Here is a 16,787-nt window from a genome sequence, read left to right as displayed (position 1 = left end):
GACAGGTCTAGCTCCCACAGAAGAGATCCTTGCAAACAGGTCTTCCATGATTATCCTTTGAGACCATAACCTCCCCTTCCAGTCATTCTTTGTCTTGTGGGCCTATTTTATTTTCTTCATATCACTTATTGCTGACATCATCTTATTTCCTTTCTCACTGTGTGTCTCCCTGCAATAACGTTTTTATTCACTGTTGTACCTGCAAGTGCACTTATACTTACACACACATACACACAAACTTGGTAAATACTCAGTAAATATTGTTGAAAGAATATTAATGGGGAAAAAAGGAATAAATCTTCAACAATATAAAAATCTGGCTGGGATTTAGGGAAGAAAAACCTTAGGTACCTGGTAAAAATTTTTTACTCTGGATGTAACAGACAAAAAGCCACATAAATGTCCTCTGCTTTTAAGATTAAAGTCTTTTGACAAGAGTTTGAAGGCCATTCAATGGGGGAAAGAATAGTCTCTTCAATAAATGGTGCTGGGACAACTAGACAGTCACATGGCCAATGGAATAAAATTATACCTCTATATCACATCATATTAAAACAAATTAACTCAAAGTAATCGCAGGCTTAAATATAAAAATCCTAGCAGACAGAAGTAAAACTCTGGGACAATGGGTTAGGCAATGGTTTCTTATATATTATAGCAAAAGCACAAGTGACACCAAAAAAACCATTAACTTTACCTCATAAAAATTAAAATCTTTTTGTTTTAAAGGATGCCATCAAGAAGTGAAAGGAGGAGTTCCCATCATGGCTCAGTGGTTAACGAATTCAACTAGGAACCATGAGGTTGTGAGTCTGATCCCTGGCCTTGCTCAGTGGGTTAAGGATCCGGTGTTGCCGTGAGCTGTGGTGTAGGTTGCAGATGAGGCTCAGATCCCGAGTTGCTGTGGCTGTGGTGTAGGCCAGCAGCTACAGTTCCAATTAGACCCCTAGCCTAGGAACCTCTATATGCCATGGGTGTGGCCCTAGAAAAGGCAAAAACACACACAGGCACGCGCGCACCAAGAAAAAAAAAAAAAAAAAAAAAGAAGTGAAAGTATAACCCCAAAATGGGATAAAACATTTGCAAATCATCTGACAAGGGACTTGTATCCATAATATATAAAGAACTCTTAAAAGTGAACAATAAAAAGAAATAACTTAAAGAACAAGTAAAGGATTTAAACAGATACCTCTCCAAAGAAGATATAAAAATGGCACATCAAAAATACTCAACACCATTGGTCATTAGGAAAATGCAAATCAAAATCACAATGAGAAGCCACTCCACATCTACTAAGATGGCTATAACAAAAGAGACAGAAAAATACAAGTATTGGCCAGGATGATGAGAAATTAGAACCACTGTTAGTAGGATTCTAAAATGGTGCAGCTACTTTAGAAAGCAGTTTCTTAGAATACTAAACATAGAGTTCCCATATGACCTTACAATTCTACTCTTAGATGTATACCCCAAAGAAATAAAAACATATGTCTATACAAAGTCTTGTACACACATTTCATAGTGGCATTATTCTTATACTTTTTATAGCTAAAAAAGTGGCATTATTCTTATACTTTTTATAGCTAAAAAGTATACACAACACAAATGTCCATAAGCTGATGAATGGGTAAACAAAATGCAGTATATTTGCATAATGGAATCTTCTTTGACAAAAAGTACTACTCATGTATGCCACAAACAGAGGATCAATAAAAACATTATTCTAAACTCAAGAAGCTAGCTACAAATGACCACGTATTTCATGATTCCCTTTATATAAAATGTGTAGAATAGGCAAATCTATAGAGACAGAATGTGTATTAGTGCTTACCAGGAACCTGAGGATTGTGTGTGTGTGTGTGTGTACACTCCTACCCAGAAATGGAGAATGACTGCTAAGAGATATGGGGGTTCTTTTTGGAGGTGATGAAAAAGTTCTAAAATCAGACGGTAATGATGGCTGCAGAACCCTGTGTATATGATAAAACCAGTAAACTGTACACCTTAAAAGGATGACTACTATGGTATGTGTATTATATCTCAATAAAACTGTCATAAAAATGATAACTAAAGACACTAACAGGTCAATCTTTCCAGACCTTGATTAACTTCCAAATATGTCATGTTTCCACTGACTATTTATTCTGCCTTTGCTAAGTACTAAGAATACAAAGATGAATGACATGAACACCCATCCTCGGGGCGTTTCCAGATTAGCAGAGCACATTCTCCATAAAGCCTGGCCAAATATGTGTGGAACACTTTAGTCTTTGGACATTCAGACAGCTTTTCAAAAGAAGGGTATACAATATATTTGTTAAAATCAAGAGAAATAGCACTGAACTGCTAATCTAGAGAATAAACTAGTTTTTGACTCCAGTTTTATATTCTATACATACTTAAGAAGACCTAGTAATCTTGGAGCTACAATCATTACACCAATCATTGCTATCAGGAACAAGTTTCCTGAACATCTGCAGCCAAGTCAGAATATAGCTTGTTCTCCTTTTCTCCCCCCATCTTCCTTCCCCTTGTCTATATTCTATTTCCTGTTGACTTGTGATAATTAGGTGAAAAAATGATGGGTCCTGACTGATACTGGACAGCTCAGTGATGGGATAAGCCCAGTGTCTTCTGACACATTTCCTCCATGAGATGCCCCATGTGGAAAGAGACAATAAGTAGCCTACGTATTTCTGTATTCCAAGCACCTGCCACGTGGTAGGAGATGTCTACTGAATAAAAGCAGTATTTCCACCGCACTGACATTATATAAAGCAGCTTTTGAACGCACTAATACCATTTTAATTTTTTCCCTTCTGAAGATCTCACTTTCACTCTGTGACATATATAATTCTGTTTGATAAATAAATGAATGTTTAATTATTCAACTGAACTTTGGGAATGGACAGAAGAAAATAAGAGGGAAGGACAAACATGTGGTGTCATTCCACCTCTTTTAAACAAAACTTTTTTCTTGACAACTGAATTAAAGGTTGTACATCAAATAACTGCTTGTAAAAGGAAGAGAGTTGCTGTATTGAAAGCATCTCAGATACAATTTAGTTGAAACTTCAATAACCAAGAGCCTTTTTGCATACCTCCACTTTTAGACAAACTGAGGTCTTGGGCAAATCCCTTAACCTCTCTCAGCCTCAGTTTCCTCCCTTCTAAAATTGGAATAACAATAGTATCTAATCTGTCTCTCAGGATTATTATAGTTAAATGGGAAAAGAAGTATGAAACATGGTATCAAGATACCATGGTATCAAGATCAAGAGCATTATCAGCATGGCATATCATTGCTATTCATGTGCAGCATACATTTATCTCAGAGCTTATATACTTTACTCAGTATTCACCCACTGGAACTGTATTGGCGTCTCTTACCTGTAAAGTATCATATAGTATTTTTCTCAAGAAGGAAATAATCTTCCTGGCCCTTTACTGAAAATATATCCCAATTGCTTAATATTCTTAAATCTTCAAAAATAATAAGCTACTTGCTAAATTCTCTGGTTCTAGTGTTATGATTCCTTGATAAATTTAAGTTCAAATACAGAAAATACATATGAGATGAGTTTTGGTAAAAGTTCTATTAAAAACTTAAGAAGGGTATGTTTCAATTCTTTGGTACATCACAATGGAAACTAAAGTTATCTTTCTGGTAATAAAAACTACTGACCTTTGCAGCACAGGCTCGTATCACCTCCTAAAAGAAATACAATAGAAATAAGTAAAGAAATGCTCATAATTTCATTTTAGTAAAATATTGACTTTTAAATATATTCAGATATTAATCTTTTAATAACCCAAATCAACATTTGGAAAGTGTTTTTTTAAATCTATCATCCTGCAGGTATCACTCTGCATTGTTTCCAATGAGCTGGAAAGAGTATAAATTAAAGAGACTCAATGATATGACTCGTAAACCTGACCTGCCAAAACAAAAGGTACTGACAGCTTACATCATCTGTCTAAAGAAAAACTTGTCTCCTCAATAAACTCAGCATAAATACGAAAATTCTGTACTGGAACAGTAACGATCTAAAAGACACACTCTGAAGAGCAGTGTATTTATCTCTATCAATAACAATATCCATACATATAATTCCATGTTAATAATTTATTTCAGAGGAAATCTAATAAAAAACACTACTAAAGAGTAAAGTATATTACTGAAGGAGCTAAGAAAGAGATAAGGCTGAGAAAAGGTCACTTTAAAAAATAAATTAGTAAAAGCCAACATAAAATAGATGATTTGAAAATCTGCTGCTAAGGAGACATGAATAATACTCAAGTCCAGGTAAGGTTAACTAGCATATATCACCAGCCTCGTACAGAACTAGAGAAGAATTATAACAGTTAATTTGGAGTTTAGGAAAAAAGGGAACTGAAAAAAAGGACCATCATTTTTCCCAATCCAGAAATTGCTATGGGACAGACATTACCTCAAAAGGATATTAGTAATTTCAGTCACTAAAAGGAGACAGTAAAACTGTGGGCATGGGCTTCTGACTGCCAGGACTGAATTTCAGCTCTGATGCTTCCATCTGCGTGATCTTGGTGGTGCTGCTTGATCTCTGCAAGCCTCAACTCCATCCTCTGGAAAACGGGGATAATACTAGCACCCACACTATAGGATGTTTCTGAGGATTAAGTATGATGAATGTGTAAAAACATTTAGCACATTACTAGGAACTTGTAATGTCAGTTACTACTCATAATTAAATAGATGTTAATTATCAGCAATCATTATAAAGTGAAACCTCCTGCGGAGTAGAGAAAATTAATCTTTTTTTCCCCCAAATTGGCAAAAAGCATTTTTAAACCTATTCAATCACTATTACTATGACTCTGCTTAACAATCAACTCTGTGATCATTTACCTGAATTTCAGGTAAATTTTAAAATGGGAGAGTGGTCTTGAGTGCTCAGACAGCCAGAGAGACATACTTTTTATTATAAGATGTCTATAAATAAATCAACTTTTTGTCGGACTGCTTACTCTTAGCAGGTACCTCGGATTCTGTGAAGCTGTGGATGCAGTGAAAAGACCCAATTTCTGGATCTGGAAACTTAGAATGAACTCTGCCAGTGCTCTCAAGTTACTGCCTACCTGTGAGGTCTTAATTGGGGTTGCAATATGCCTTTTAGGTACTGCTAGAGCATTAGCCACATGAAACAGTTAAATGAGTTTTATTATGAGTAAATGATAAAGCTACCAAGAACTGAAAATTGTCTCTTTCTGGTATTCTTTACTCATTCATGAGTAAACACCTGTTAAATACCTGTGGAGCTAAATTTATTATGCAATTTGCACATACACAAATCATACTCTAAACTTGAACTATATTTTACTAGAAAAACATTCTTATTGTGGTTACAAAGAAAGAAATATCGCCAGTGAGAGAGTCTTCTACAATACAGAACTCACACAGTCTTCTCTATTAAATTTCTAGATAGAAACTCAGCAACATAGCCTTTTATAAACTAAGTAATAAACCTAATAGAAAAAGGAATTTGGGGCCTGCCAAAACACAATTTAGGAACAAGAAAAAAGGCATTGTGACAAAAGATGAGAATACAGTCAACCTAAATGCTTGCAAAATATAAAAAGAACGGCACTTCCATGGGAATAAAGAAGACATTTTATTTTTATTCCCATACATAATATATACATCTTGAAAGAAAATAAACTGCAGATAACATTTGAAAAAAAAATGTGGAGAATTCCCCTAACATGGGAAATACACGGTTTTTCAAAAACCCCAGAAAATAGACAAAGCTTTCATTTCCAAAGGCAGCCTCAATCCCAAAAGCAAATATACTATCTAAATAGCTTTTAAAAGATTTAGTAAAAGTTAAATAAGTTAGTGATTCAAAGAAAAATAAGTTCTTTTCTTATAGTAAATTATCAATTTACTTCCCTCATCTTTGATTTCATATCTTAAAAATATTTTTTCTGATTTTATTTTTCCTTTATATCTACTTTGTTTGTACTTACATCCTTTCATACACCTGAGGATGATAGTTATATTTGATGTTGTAGGAGAAAAGCTATAAGACTAAGGTGATTTCAGGATGTTAGTTTCTACAGCTTAAAGACTGACAGATTGTAGGAAGCTTGCCTTTATATACCTATCTGTGAGTAGCTCTGAAGTCTGTAGATGAAGTCTTTCTGCCATGCAAGATTTTAGGCAAGGGCCATTTTTTTTTTCCTAGTGAAGAAATACTTTTCCCTAATTTTTAAAACTTCATTTATCAGAGTTCCCTTCATGGCGCAGTGGAAACGAATCTGACTAGGAACTATGAGATTGAGGGTTCAATCCCTGGTCTCACTCAGGGGGTTAAGGATCCAGCGTTGCCCTGAGCTGTGGTGTAGGTCGCAGATGCAGCTCAGATCTAGCGTTGCTGTGGCTCTGGTGTAGGCCAGCAGCTACAGCTCCAATTGGACCCCTAGCCTGGGAACTTCCATATGCTGCGGGTGTGGCCCTAAAAAGACAAAACAAACAAACAAACAAAAACAAAAAACAAAAAACACTTCATTTATCTACTCATACTTCCTTTTAAAATTTGGAACACTGTGCATTATTCAATTATTTTAAAATGTTAAAACAAAGAATTACAACATTGAAATACTAATTTATGTCATATATTCTAAAATATACACTGAGAAATATAAGAAAATTTCCCCCATACTCCACCTAAACCTAAACCCACTGCCTGAATGTGATCTGCACTCTGCTAACTTCCAACTCTCTCCAGAACCAAAGACGTCTCAACGTAGTTCCTTCTACGTCTGGTTTAAAACTGGTCAATATTCCTATCAAAGGAGGAGGTGAGAGGATGATTTTTTTTTTCCCTTAGGGCCACACCCACGACACATGGAAGTTCCCACGCCTATGCTACAGCCACACCACCACCAGATCTGAGCTGTGTCTTCGACCTACACCACAGCTCATGGCAAGGCTGGATCCTTAACCCACTGAGCGAGGCCAGGGATCAAACCCACATTCATGGATATTAGTCAGGTTTGTTACTTCTGAGTGACAATGGAAACTCTGAACAGATGATATTTATTAAGTACCAGGCACTGTATCAAAGGGGGGACAGGAACGAGCCTGCGAAGTCTCTGTCTTCAAGGAGCTCAAGCTAATTCTCACTAAAAGAACTATTATGGCCAAAGAGCATAAGTCTTTGAAAGAATGTTGAAGCTTTCCAATACATTTTACCACTTATCTATGAGAAAGATTGTGTAACAATTCATTACTAACAGATACTACAGGACTTTTAACTAAGTATTCTCCTCATCTTCATTATCTGTTTTCCAGTTTTATAGACAATATCTGGTTTCTGTAGCACTACTTTTCTTAGGAATTATACAGAACTTTAAAATATGCTTATGAAACAATTGTACATACTCCTTGTAGAAGTACATGTTTCTTTTATCCATTTCTTTGTGGAAATCTATTTTCTTTATTATTTAGTTCTCGCCTATTAAGAAGGTGGTTCCTTTTATAAATTTCATGTAAATATTTCCCCATGTTGGTATTTGGTGTGTGTGTTTCTGCATGTTGTATACATGTAGACACATACACATGTACATACATATTTCAAAATAGAGGTCCTGGGCTGATCTTTACAGATATATCAACTCAAGACAGCATAATAGATTATACTAAGTTCTGTTTATATACTGCGGTTATTAGCAATTTTAAAACAAGTACCAGAAATGAACTATAAAAGTCTAAGAAGGTCTAGTTTTAAGTTAACTACTCCATTCAATGAATAGGTATTGGAGTAGCATTAAAACCAAATCAAAATGGTTTTAAAATTTCCAACTTCTTAACTGCATAAAATAATTAAACATACTGTGACAGAATCAAGCCTCTGTTTCACTTGCTGCATTTTCATTGAAGAATTTTCAGTGGGGACGTAGTCATCAATCTGAAAAGAGCCTTGATGAGGCAGTTTAGGGCAGGTGCATAAAGCATCTTGACTTTGGTGTATTCCAGGTAATGGAAATGTTCCATTGTAGCGTTTGAACATTTCAGCCTCCTGCTGGGCAACTGGGAAAAATTAGTCCATAATTAGTTCAAATCATCACAGCAAAAGCATAATGAAATAATTAAGCCATGAACTTGCAGCATTAAATGAATGATCAAAAAGTGCATAATACATTTTAAATACTGGGTGATAATAATACGTGACTAACAAAAAGTAGAATTATTAAATACTGTAAACAACAGAGAAGGAAATGTAATAATTTCACAGATAACTTCATGTCAGGTAGTATAATTTAGTCTTAAAAGCCATGCAGTATCTTGGTATGGGAAACATAACAAATTGGGATGGGACCCTAAGTTTAAAGAGATATATACAGAAAACATATAAAAAATTGAAGGCACAGTATAATAGAATTAAGAAGAATTTAAAAATATAATTATTCATAAATCCATCCCCTTAAAATAACTGTTTTCATACTCCTATACCTCTCTTGTTACACACATGCACATTTTATGTAAAACATCATAGTGTAAGCACAATAGTTTTTCAATTTAAATGTAAATTTTTCATTTTCTACAACTATGTAATTATCAGTTATAAATGCTTTACAATATCTTATCTAAGGAAGCACCATAATTTATTTATGTATTCTACTGCTAAATATTTACAGTGTTTTTTCTTTTCCCTCATCACAGACCATGTGTGAATAAATACTTTCATAATTCATTTTTTAAGAATTCTTTCTTTGAATTTCCTAGAGTGGAATAGACGGCAGAGATGGCTCAAAGGGTGAACTTTTTTTTTTTTCTGCTTTTAAGGGCCACACCTGTGGCATATGGAAGTTCCCAGGTTAGGGGTCAAATTGGAGCTGTAGCTGCTGGCCTGCACCATAGCCACAGCAATGCCAAATTTGAGCTGCATCTGTGACCTCCACCAAGCTCACGGCAATGCCAGATCCTCTACTCACTCAGCGAGGCCAGGGATCAAACCCACATCCTCATGAATACTAGTTGGATTTGTTTCCACTATGCCACAATGGGGACTCCAAAGGGTGAATATTTATACAATGATGATGATGAGGGCAACAGTATCTGTATCATACTTTACGATTTTTAGGATGCTTTCACATACGTTATCTCCTTTGATCACTTAAAATAAATGAATCTGAAAAACTTTAAATGCCTGTTTATAAGTACAAAGGAGGAAAAAAATAGAAAGTGATCATTTAAAATAGCATTTCCTTGATTATATAATTATGTAACCTTAAAATCCATAAAAGAAAAAATAAACTGGACTTCATAAAAATTTCAAATGTCTATTACTCATGAAGAAAAGTCAAAGACTGGGAGAAATACTGGCAAATCATACATCTGATAGAGTGTCACTTATACGTAGGAAACATAACTCTCAAAATTCAATAATCAGAAAACAAAAAAGCCAATTTTAGACATGGGCAAAAGATCTGAATAAGACATATGGACAATAAATAAGCACATGAAAAGGTATTCAACATTATTAGTCATTAAGGACAAGCAAATTAAAACCACGAGGAAATAGCACTGCATACCTATTACAGTGGCTAAAATTAAAATGAATGCCCATATCAAATTTAGCAAAGGTATGGAGATACTGAAACATGCACTGCTGGTAGGAAGGTTAAACAGTGCAACCACTTCAGAGAACAGTTTGGCAGCTTAAGACATTAAACATATGTCTGCAATGAGAGCCAGCCCTTCTACTCTGAGGAATTTATTTAAGGGAAAATGCATATGTTTACACAAACACTTGTAGATGAATAGTCATAGCATCTTTATTTGTAAGAGCTAAATACTGGATAAAACCCAAATGCCTATCAACGGGTGAATGGAAAAACAAGCTGTGATATACGACACAATAAAATACCCAGAAATAAAAACAACCGATAAACTCTAAAACAGATGGACTTCAAAGTAGTTATGAGTGAAAGACAGAAAACAATACATGATATACACTGTTTCACTTACATAATTCTAGAAAATGCAAATTAAATCATAGTGTTTGCCTGGTGGAGCGGGGAGGCGGGGCAGAATGACCAAGGAGCACAAAGCAACTTTGGGGGATGAGGGATATGCCTATTACTCTGGTTGAGGTGACAGTCTCACATGTATATAAATAAGTCTACACTTACCAGAGTGTGCATTTAAAGTATAAACAGTTTATTGAACGTTAATTATACCTCAATAAAACCGCTCACAAAAAAAGCGATAGAAGGGCTTAATATTCAGATAAAATCAATTAAGAATGAATAATCCAACAGAAAAAGGGGCAAATGATCATTAAGAAAAAAAAATCACAAAAGAAGAACTATACATTTACCCTCACTAATAATTAAAGAAGAAATAAGGGGACACAGGCAAATTAGTGATGCTTTTTCTATTTCCCGTTCAACTAACTTGGTGTAAAAACCATTTCGTTTTTCTCAAGGAACAAACTGAGTAAAGGCAGCCAGGTGTGTACTGAAGTATTGTCTAAACCATTAAAAAGATGTAACAGTGGGATTGTGCAAAAAATAGTTATTTAAATAAATTATAGTGCATTCACTTAATGAAAGAGAATTCAGCACTAAAATTATATACAGATATTTAATTACCATGATGGAAATTCCCTCCAATTATGAATTGGAAGAAAAAAGCTTATAAGGCAAAATAATGAATATACAAAAGGAAGATCCTTTTCGCTTTGTAGTTATCAACCTTGGTTTCATGAAGCATGAATTTGAGACAACACCTGTAAAAAGTTTGAGGTCTCTGATCTTTACATCATGTACTACTTCATTTACATGTTTTAAGTGAGAGTAGCTCCGTGATAACTGGCGCTCTCTCCCTACAGACCTTGATGGTGGTAAGACCTAGGGGACATACCTGAGGGACAGGACCTGCTTACAATCCTCCCTTGCAGAGATGCCCATTCCTCAGTGCTAACCATTGTTCTCAGATGCAAGTATAGCTGTTTCTACACTTAGATTTTGGCGGGTTTGACTGCTGTTTTCAGTATATGGTTTGGACTCCTTTTCATAAAACTCATGACATTTATTTACCTCAAATACAAAATTGTTTAAAGAACAAAAAGAAACTGTGAAGCTATAAAAGAAAAGTGCTCAATGGACTGGAGTTTTACACATGAATAGATGGGTCAGAGATAAAAGACTCAACACATCAAAATCATGTTCTATAATCTTTGCCTTACTTGCTTTTCAAAATTATTATTATTATTTATTATTATTTTGTAGGGCTGCACCAATGGCATATGGAAATTTCCAGGCTAGGAGTCAAATTGGAGCTGTAGCTGCTGGCCTACGCCACAGCCACAGCCATGCCAATTCCACGCCAGTTCCAAGCCAGGTCTGAGACCTACACTACGGCTCACAGCAATGCTGGATCCTTAACCCACTGAGCAAGGCCAGGGATCGAACCCGAATCCTCATGGATACTAGTTTGGATCATTACTGCTGAGCCACAGGGGAGCTCCACCAAATTGTCCTGTTAACATTTCATTGCTTTTGCTATGATGAATGGAAAATAAAACTGGCCTTAACTATTTAATAGCAGTTTCTGACTCCCATTATTTCTGTACTTGCCAGATATACATTAGCCAACCATGATTTCACTTCGAGTTTCAAGTGAGTAAGTATGCATAGAAGCATATACACTGATAGAATAAGCAATGGTTATACAGGAAAGTAGGATTTTGGTATTTATTTTATTCTTTTTGCCAAACTGTATTTTCTAAGTATTGTGTTATGTTAAACAGGTATTATTTTCCTTTTTTAAAAAAAGGAATTTATTTAACTAGTAAAAAATAACAAAAGGCATTACTTAAGTTATTTATCTATTTCTTTATTTTTCCCAAGCATTAAGATGTCTTTCAGAAAGGATTAAAATGGCCTAAATGGAAGCAGATCACAAAAATAAACCCCAAACAATTACGAATACTTGTTTCTGCTGTCTGAAGGGAATTTTCTATACAAAAGCCATCCAACTGGATTTCAGGGAGTCAAAGTAATACTCTACCTTATAATCTTTATCACCTCTAGTTCTGTAAAGACAGCCATTTACAAAAGCTGCAGAAATATCCATAAAGACCTAGTTCCTCAGGTACCACCAACAGAAGCTGCTTACAAGTTCTTGCATTCTTCCTTTCCCCCATGCACCACAAATCTCTATTTAAGACTATATAAATTATTTCTCTGTAAAACAGGTACAAAAGATGATTTCTGAAATTCTGCCAAGCTCTATGCTTGCAATATTTCATGGGTTTCTAAAACATTTTTATATAGGCCATGGTTAAGAGTATGAGGCTGCAATTAAGTAACTGTATTTCTTTACTTTGTCATTTTCTCTGCTTTGTGCTAATTTAACTCTGTATGTTTAAAACTTAGCCCTAACCCAAACTGATATGTTTAAAACTCACAATTTTAATAGTCCCATCCCTACGTTTCCATGACCCTGAGGCATGCCCTAGAGTAGACTCTGGGAAGACAAAGACACTGGCCCCATCCTGGGGTCTGACTTTTTGAAGGTCAACAAGAAATTGCTATGTGCTAAGCGGTATAGCAGAGCAGTGGACAAGGTGCTGAGATCATAGAGGTGGCAACTCCATTAAAGGAATGTTATGGCTGTTAAAATAATTCTAAATTTACCTACCATCACCTATAACTGCGGATTCTAGATTTTATACAATTAAAAAATTCTTAAAAGTTTTCATAACTGACACTCTTTTTTGATTTATATGATAAATTCAGTGCTTTTGTGTATGCTCCAGCCTTAAAAAATTATAAAAAATAATGTGGTTTTCTCAGGAGATTTTTATCTTTATAGGAGGAAGAAAGGAGGAAATAAGATATTCTAATCCTGTGCTCTTTGTGTTTTGAAGAGAATACAAGGTTTGTTATTATTGAGACCCATGGGTACTTGGGCTATTGACTTCATAGTAAAGTACAGCTAAAAAGCAGCATGTTTTTTTCTCTTCCACTCTATTAACACTAATACTTCTTCTGGGTTCAACAATGAATTCCTTTGGTCAAGACCTGTTATTATACATAGCCCTGTTAGTGTGTACAGTTATCTTACTGGGTGCCTAATTTACTTATAAATATTTCTAATTTATAATATGATTGCTAGCAGCTGGTAGGTCTATTGTATTTCCCAGCAAACAGCAGTTATGCAGTGTCCTGCTTCTCTTCCTCCAACCTCTGCTATGTGAAGAGAATTTCTGTGGTCTGAATGGTGTGTTCCCCTAAAATTTCTATGTTGAAACCCTAACCTCCAAGGTGACAGTATTAGAAGGTGGGGCCACTGGGAGGTGATCAGGCCATGAGGGTGGGCCCTTGTGAATGTTGGCACCCTCTAAGAGGCCCACAGAGCTCCCTTGCCTCTTCCACCATGTGAGGTGACAGCTTAAAAGATGCTGTCTATGAACCAGAATCCATCAATGCCTTGATCCTGGACTTCCCAATCTTCAGAACTGTTAGAAGTACATTTCTGTTGTTTACAAGTCATCTAGTCTCCGGTATTTTGTTACAGCAGTCCAAACTAAGACAAGAATGTTCAAGGGCTTATAATTTTTTACTGTATTTTACTGGGCCTGACTTGTTCCTGCTTTAGCTAATCTTAAGAAATTGTCTCAGACCAAAAACGTTGTATTGAGTAATACTTCAATTCTAATAGCTTGAGTGTGTTTCAGGGGCTGTTAATAATTTTATATTTCCTTGATATGGTTTATACATCAAGGGGAACTTATAAGTGTCACAAATAAAACTGTTCAAAAAGCTATCCAGGAGTTCCCGTCGTGGCGCAGTGGTTAATGAATCCGACTAGGAACCATGAGGTTGCGGGTTCGGTCCCTGCCCTTGCTCAGTGGGTTAACGATCCGGCGTTGCTGTGAGCTGTGGTGTAGGTTGCAGACGCGGCTCGGATCCCGCATTGCTGTGGCTCTGGCGTAGGCTGGTGGCTACAGCTCCGATTCAACCCCTAGCCTGGGAATCTCCATATGCCGCGGGAGCGGCCCAAGAAATAGCAACAATAGCAACAACAACAAAAAAAAGACAAAAAGACAAAAAAAAAAAAAAAAAAAAAAAGCTATCCAAGAAAGTGTAAAAGATTTATTATGTCTCAAAGCCAACCCAACACGAGAGAGTCTACCATCGTTTGGAAAATCTGTTAGTTGAACATCAAAATATGATACACCATCTCCATATCCCCTGAAGTACACGGACTGCACTTTTGTTGATTTCCTTTTCCATTATCAATCAATTACCACACAGCATGCTATTCAACTGAAGGTGTGGGACATGTACTGTGCTACAGAAAATGGCTAGGATTTCCCTGCTGCAGCCTGGTTCATCTATCTGTGCTCATGCCTCGCTTTATAGTTACATTTTACCCTTTGATAAAACACTGAGATAAAATAGAATAGGTTTATTTTAATTTTTCAGGTGGAAAAACAGATGTAGAAATGCTACATTTTGATCAGTGTAAGACTGAAAGTGATGACACTTTGTCTAGACCCAAACGCTCTAACTCCTACTTCAGTCTTTCCCACCATGCTGCTGTCTATTTTGAACAGTACCAGTCTTTCTTCTTGGGAGCACTTTAAAAAGCACCAATATAAGCATAAGAAAATGCCTGGATGATGAATTCAGGATTCTTGTTTGTTCTCACAGCCGTTAAATTGACTATGTTCTCCATATGCTCTGAATCAGAGTATCCATCAGGGGTGGAATACTAAAAGAGATGCTTCAGGACAGGACCAAGAAATAGGCAGTTTCAGTATATCTTAAAATTTGGCATCTTGAACTCCTAATATTTCCTACCAGGCTAGCTATAGATACCTAAAACTTTGACCTACAATTGGTTATAAATGGTACTGCATAATCTTATTCGAGTGTGAGGATTATAATATCTGAACTTACTTCTGAATCATTCATGGTGAGTACTTCAAGAACACCATTAAATTATATATACAGCTATAGATGTTAAATTTATTTCAACTAGACATTACCTTATTGCAAACATATTGTAAAAGCAGTTACATTAAAACTTAATACTACATAATAAAGAGAATTCATTTTTGGACTATATGAGAATATAATGGTTTGAAGCATTAAAATTACCCCAACACTTGTAAAGGAGTGAACAATTAATGATGATATTAGATAATCAAAGTTCTTTTAATAAAGGGTCTTCCTAAAGATTAAAATTGAAAGCAAACACTACATTTCACCACAGATATATTTGGCTACCTTCTTGAGTTAAGTTACTTCATGAACTAGGAAATACAAAGACTAAATTAAGTAGCTGTGACAGACAGTTTAATGTTTCAAGAGCATGAGCTTTGAAGTCAGACAGCCCGATAATCAGTTTACCAATTGTATGTCTCAAGCAAATTACTTCATTCTCTCTGTGCCTCAGTTTTACCATCTGCAACATGAAGATAATAATGGCATTCACTTTGTGGGGATCTGAGAGGACTAGATGAGATAATGTATATAAAATGTATATGAGAGTAGGGGATACTTACTAAATAAATAAATACATAAATCAATAAATATATACTTGATAGCATAAATGCCTGATGTTAGCTACTACTACTACCACCACTATCATTATTAGCCCCAAATTTATTAACTGATCATGCCTTTCATTCTAGATTTCTACAAAGTGTAAGAGAAAAATGATATTCTATGGGATTTTAAATTCTTATTTCAAGTATTTATTGCACATCAGTAACATAGCAGATAGTACTACATTAGACACAGGGTCTTATAAACACCATGGGCTTTTTATAACTGAGCAAGTTATACAACAAAATTTTTATAGGAATGTAGCAGTATATACTGCTCTGACCTCTGATAAAGCATGTCATAATGTGAAAACTAAGGCTATCAACAATGGCAGTGCCAGTGATCATTAATGAATTTGAAATCTATAAATAAAGTCAAGTTTAGTGTCAATGGTAGATTCATTTCAGTTTAACTAAAACTCTTCCACAGGTTTAATCAACTGTTTAGGAAGCACGAAGATTGGAAAAGAACATGGTCCTGATTCCTGGGTTTCACAGTCCTATGCAACTTCACACACCACAGATGCTCAAGGAAGATTTATTTTGGTTAAGATACTCTGAAAAGACCTCCAGAGTTAATATTGAGTCAGAGGAGCTACTGCCACCTAGTGAAAAATTAGGCTCATTACCTGGGATTATCAAATAATGCCGAGAACTTCCCAAACTAAGACCTGACCCTACTTAAAATACTACACGTATACTTATTATGTGTCAATATTCAAACCAGGCGCCAGTAATAAAAAGACAAATCATCCTCCATTTCTGATGAAGTAAGGATAATACAAAGAAATCACATATTCCACAGAGAGGCTGAGTAAGTGGTTTTGTAGAAAAAAAAAAGGTTTGCATATTAGATAATCAAAAACTAGTATTTCAGGAAATCTAAAAAGGCAGTAATTTAGTGTAGCAAATAAGAATGTAGAGTCTAAGTACAGACTGTATGGATCCAAATTCTGTCTCCCATAAAATGGGGATAATTATAATACCGATTTCATAGGATTATTGCAAAAACTTTAAATGTAGGAAAAGTGCTTAAAACAGTACCAGGAACATGGAAAATGCTTTGTAAGTATTAGGCATGATTATTATTAAATGTAGAACAGGATCCTAGAGACTGATGTAGACAAATATTGATTAATAACAGAACATTAATTGCTAAAGACTAGCTTCAAATTTAAT

At 35.4% G+C, this 16,787-nt stretch overlaps 1 protein-coding gene across 47 annotated transcripts in view; it reads right to left on the bottom strand.

The window, feature by feature from the left end:
* AHI1 (Abelson helper integration site 1) overlaps window positions 1–16,787 on the bottom strand; it is a 193,900-nt gene that overhangs the window by 110,493 nt on the left and 66,620 nt on the right. For 44 of the 47 annotated variants that reach the window (XR_014845535.1, XR_014845582.1, XR_014845552.1 and 41 more), the window contains 2 exons: window positions 7,875–8,071; window positions 3,686–3,712 (listed from right to left, as the gene is read on the bottom strand). Coding sequence is in view for 16 of the 47 variants with exons in the window: in XM_085025255.1 (XP_084881381.1) it covers window positions 3,686–3,712; window positions 7,875–8,071 (224 nt within the window). In the remaining 31 variants the exon portion in view is untranslated. Of the gene's footprint in view, window positions 1–3,685; window positions 3,713–5,991; window positions 6,369–6,988; window positions 8,072–16,787 lie in introns of those variants that run through there. The other 3 variants (XR_014845614.1, XR_014802930.1, XR_014802937.1) reach the window with 3 other exon arrangements.

Source organism: Sus scrofa, chromosome 1, assembly GCF_054392235.1.
Source record: "Sus scrofa isolate SSC_HxYL_T2T_F1_AM1 chromosome 1, Sscrofa_HxYL_maternal_Yorkshire_Landrace_v2.0, whole genome shotgun sequence".
Classification (NCBI taxonomy): Eukaryota; Metazoa; Chordata; class Mammalia; order Artiodactyla; family Suidae; genus Sus; species Sus scrofa.
Note: the sequence above shows the minus strand (reverse complement) of the source record. Positions and strands in the feature narration are given on the sequence as shown.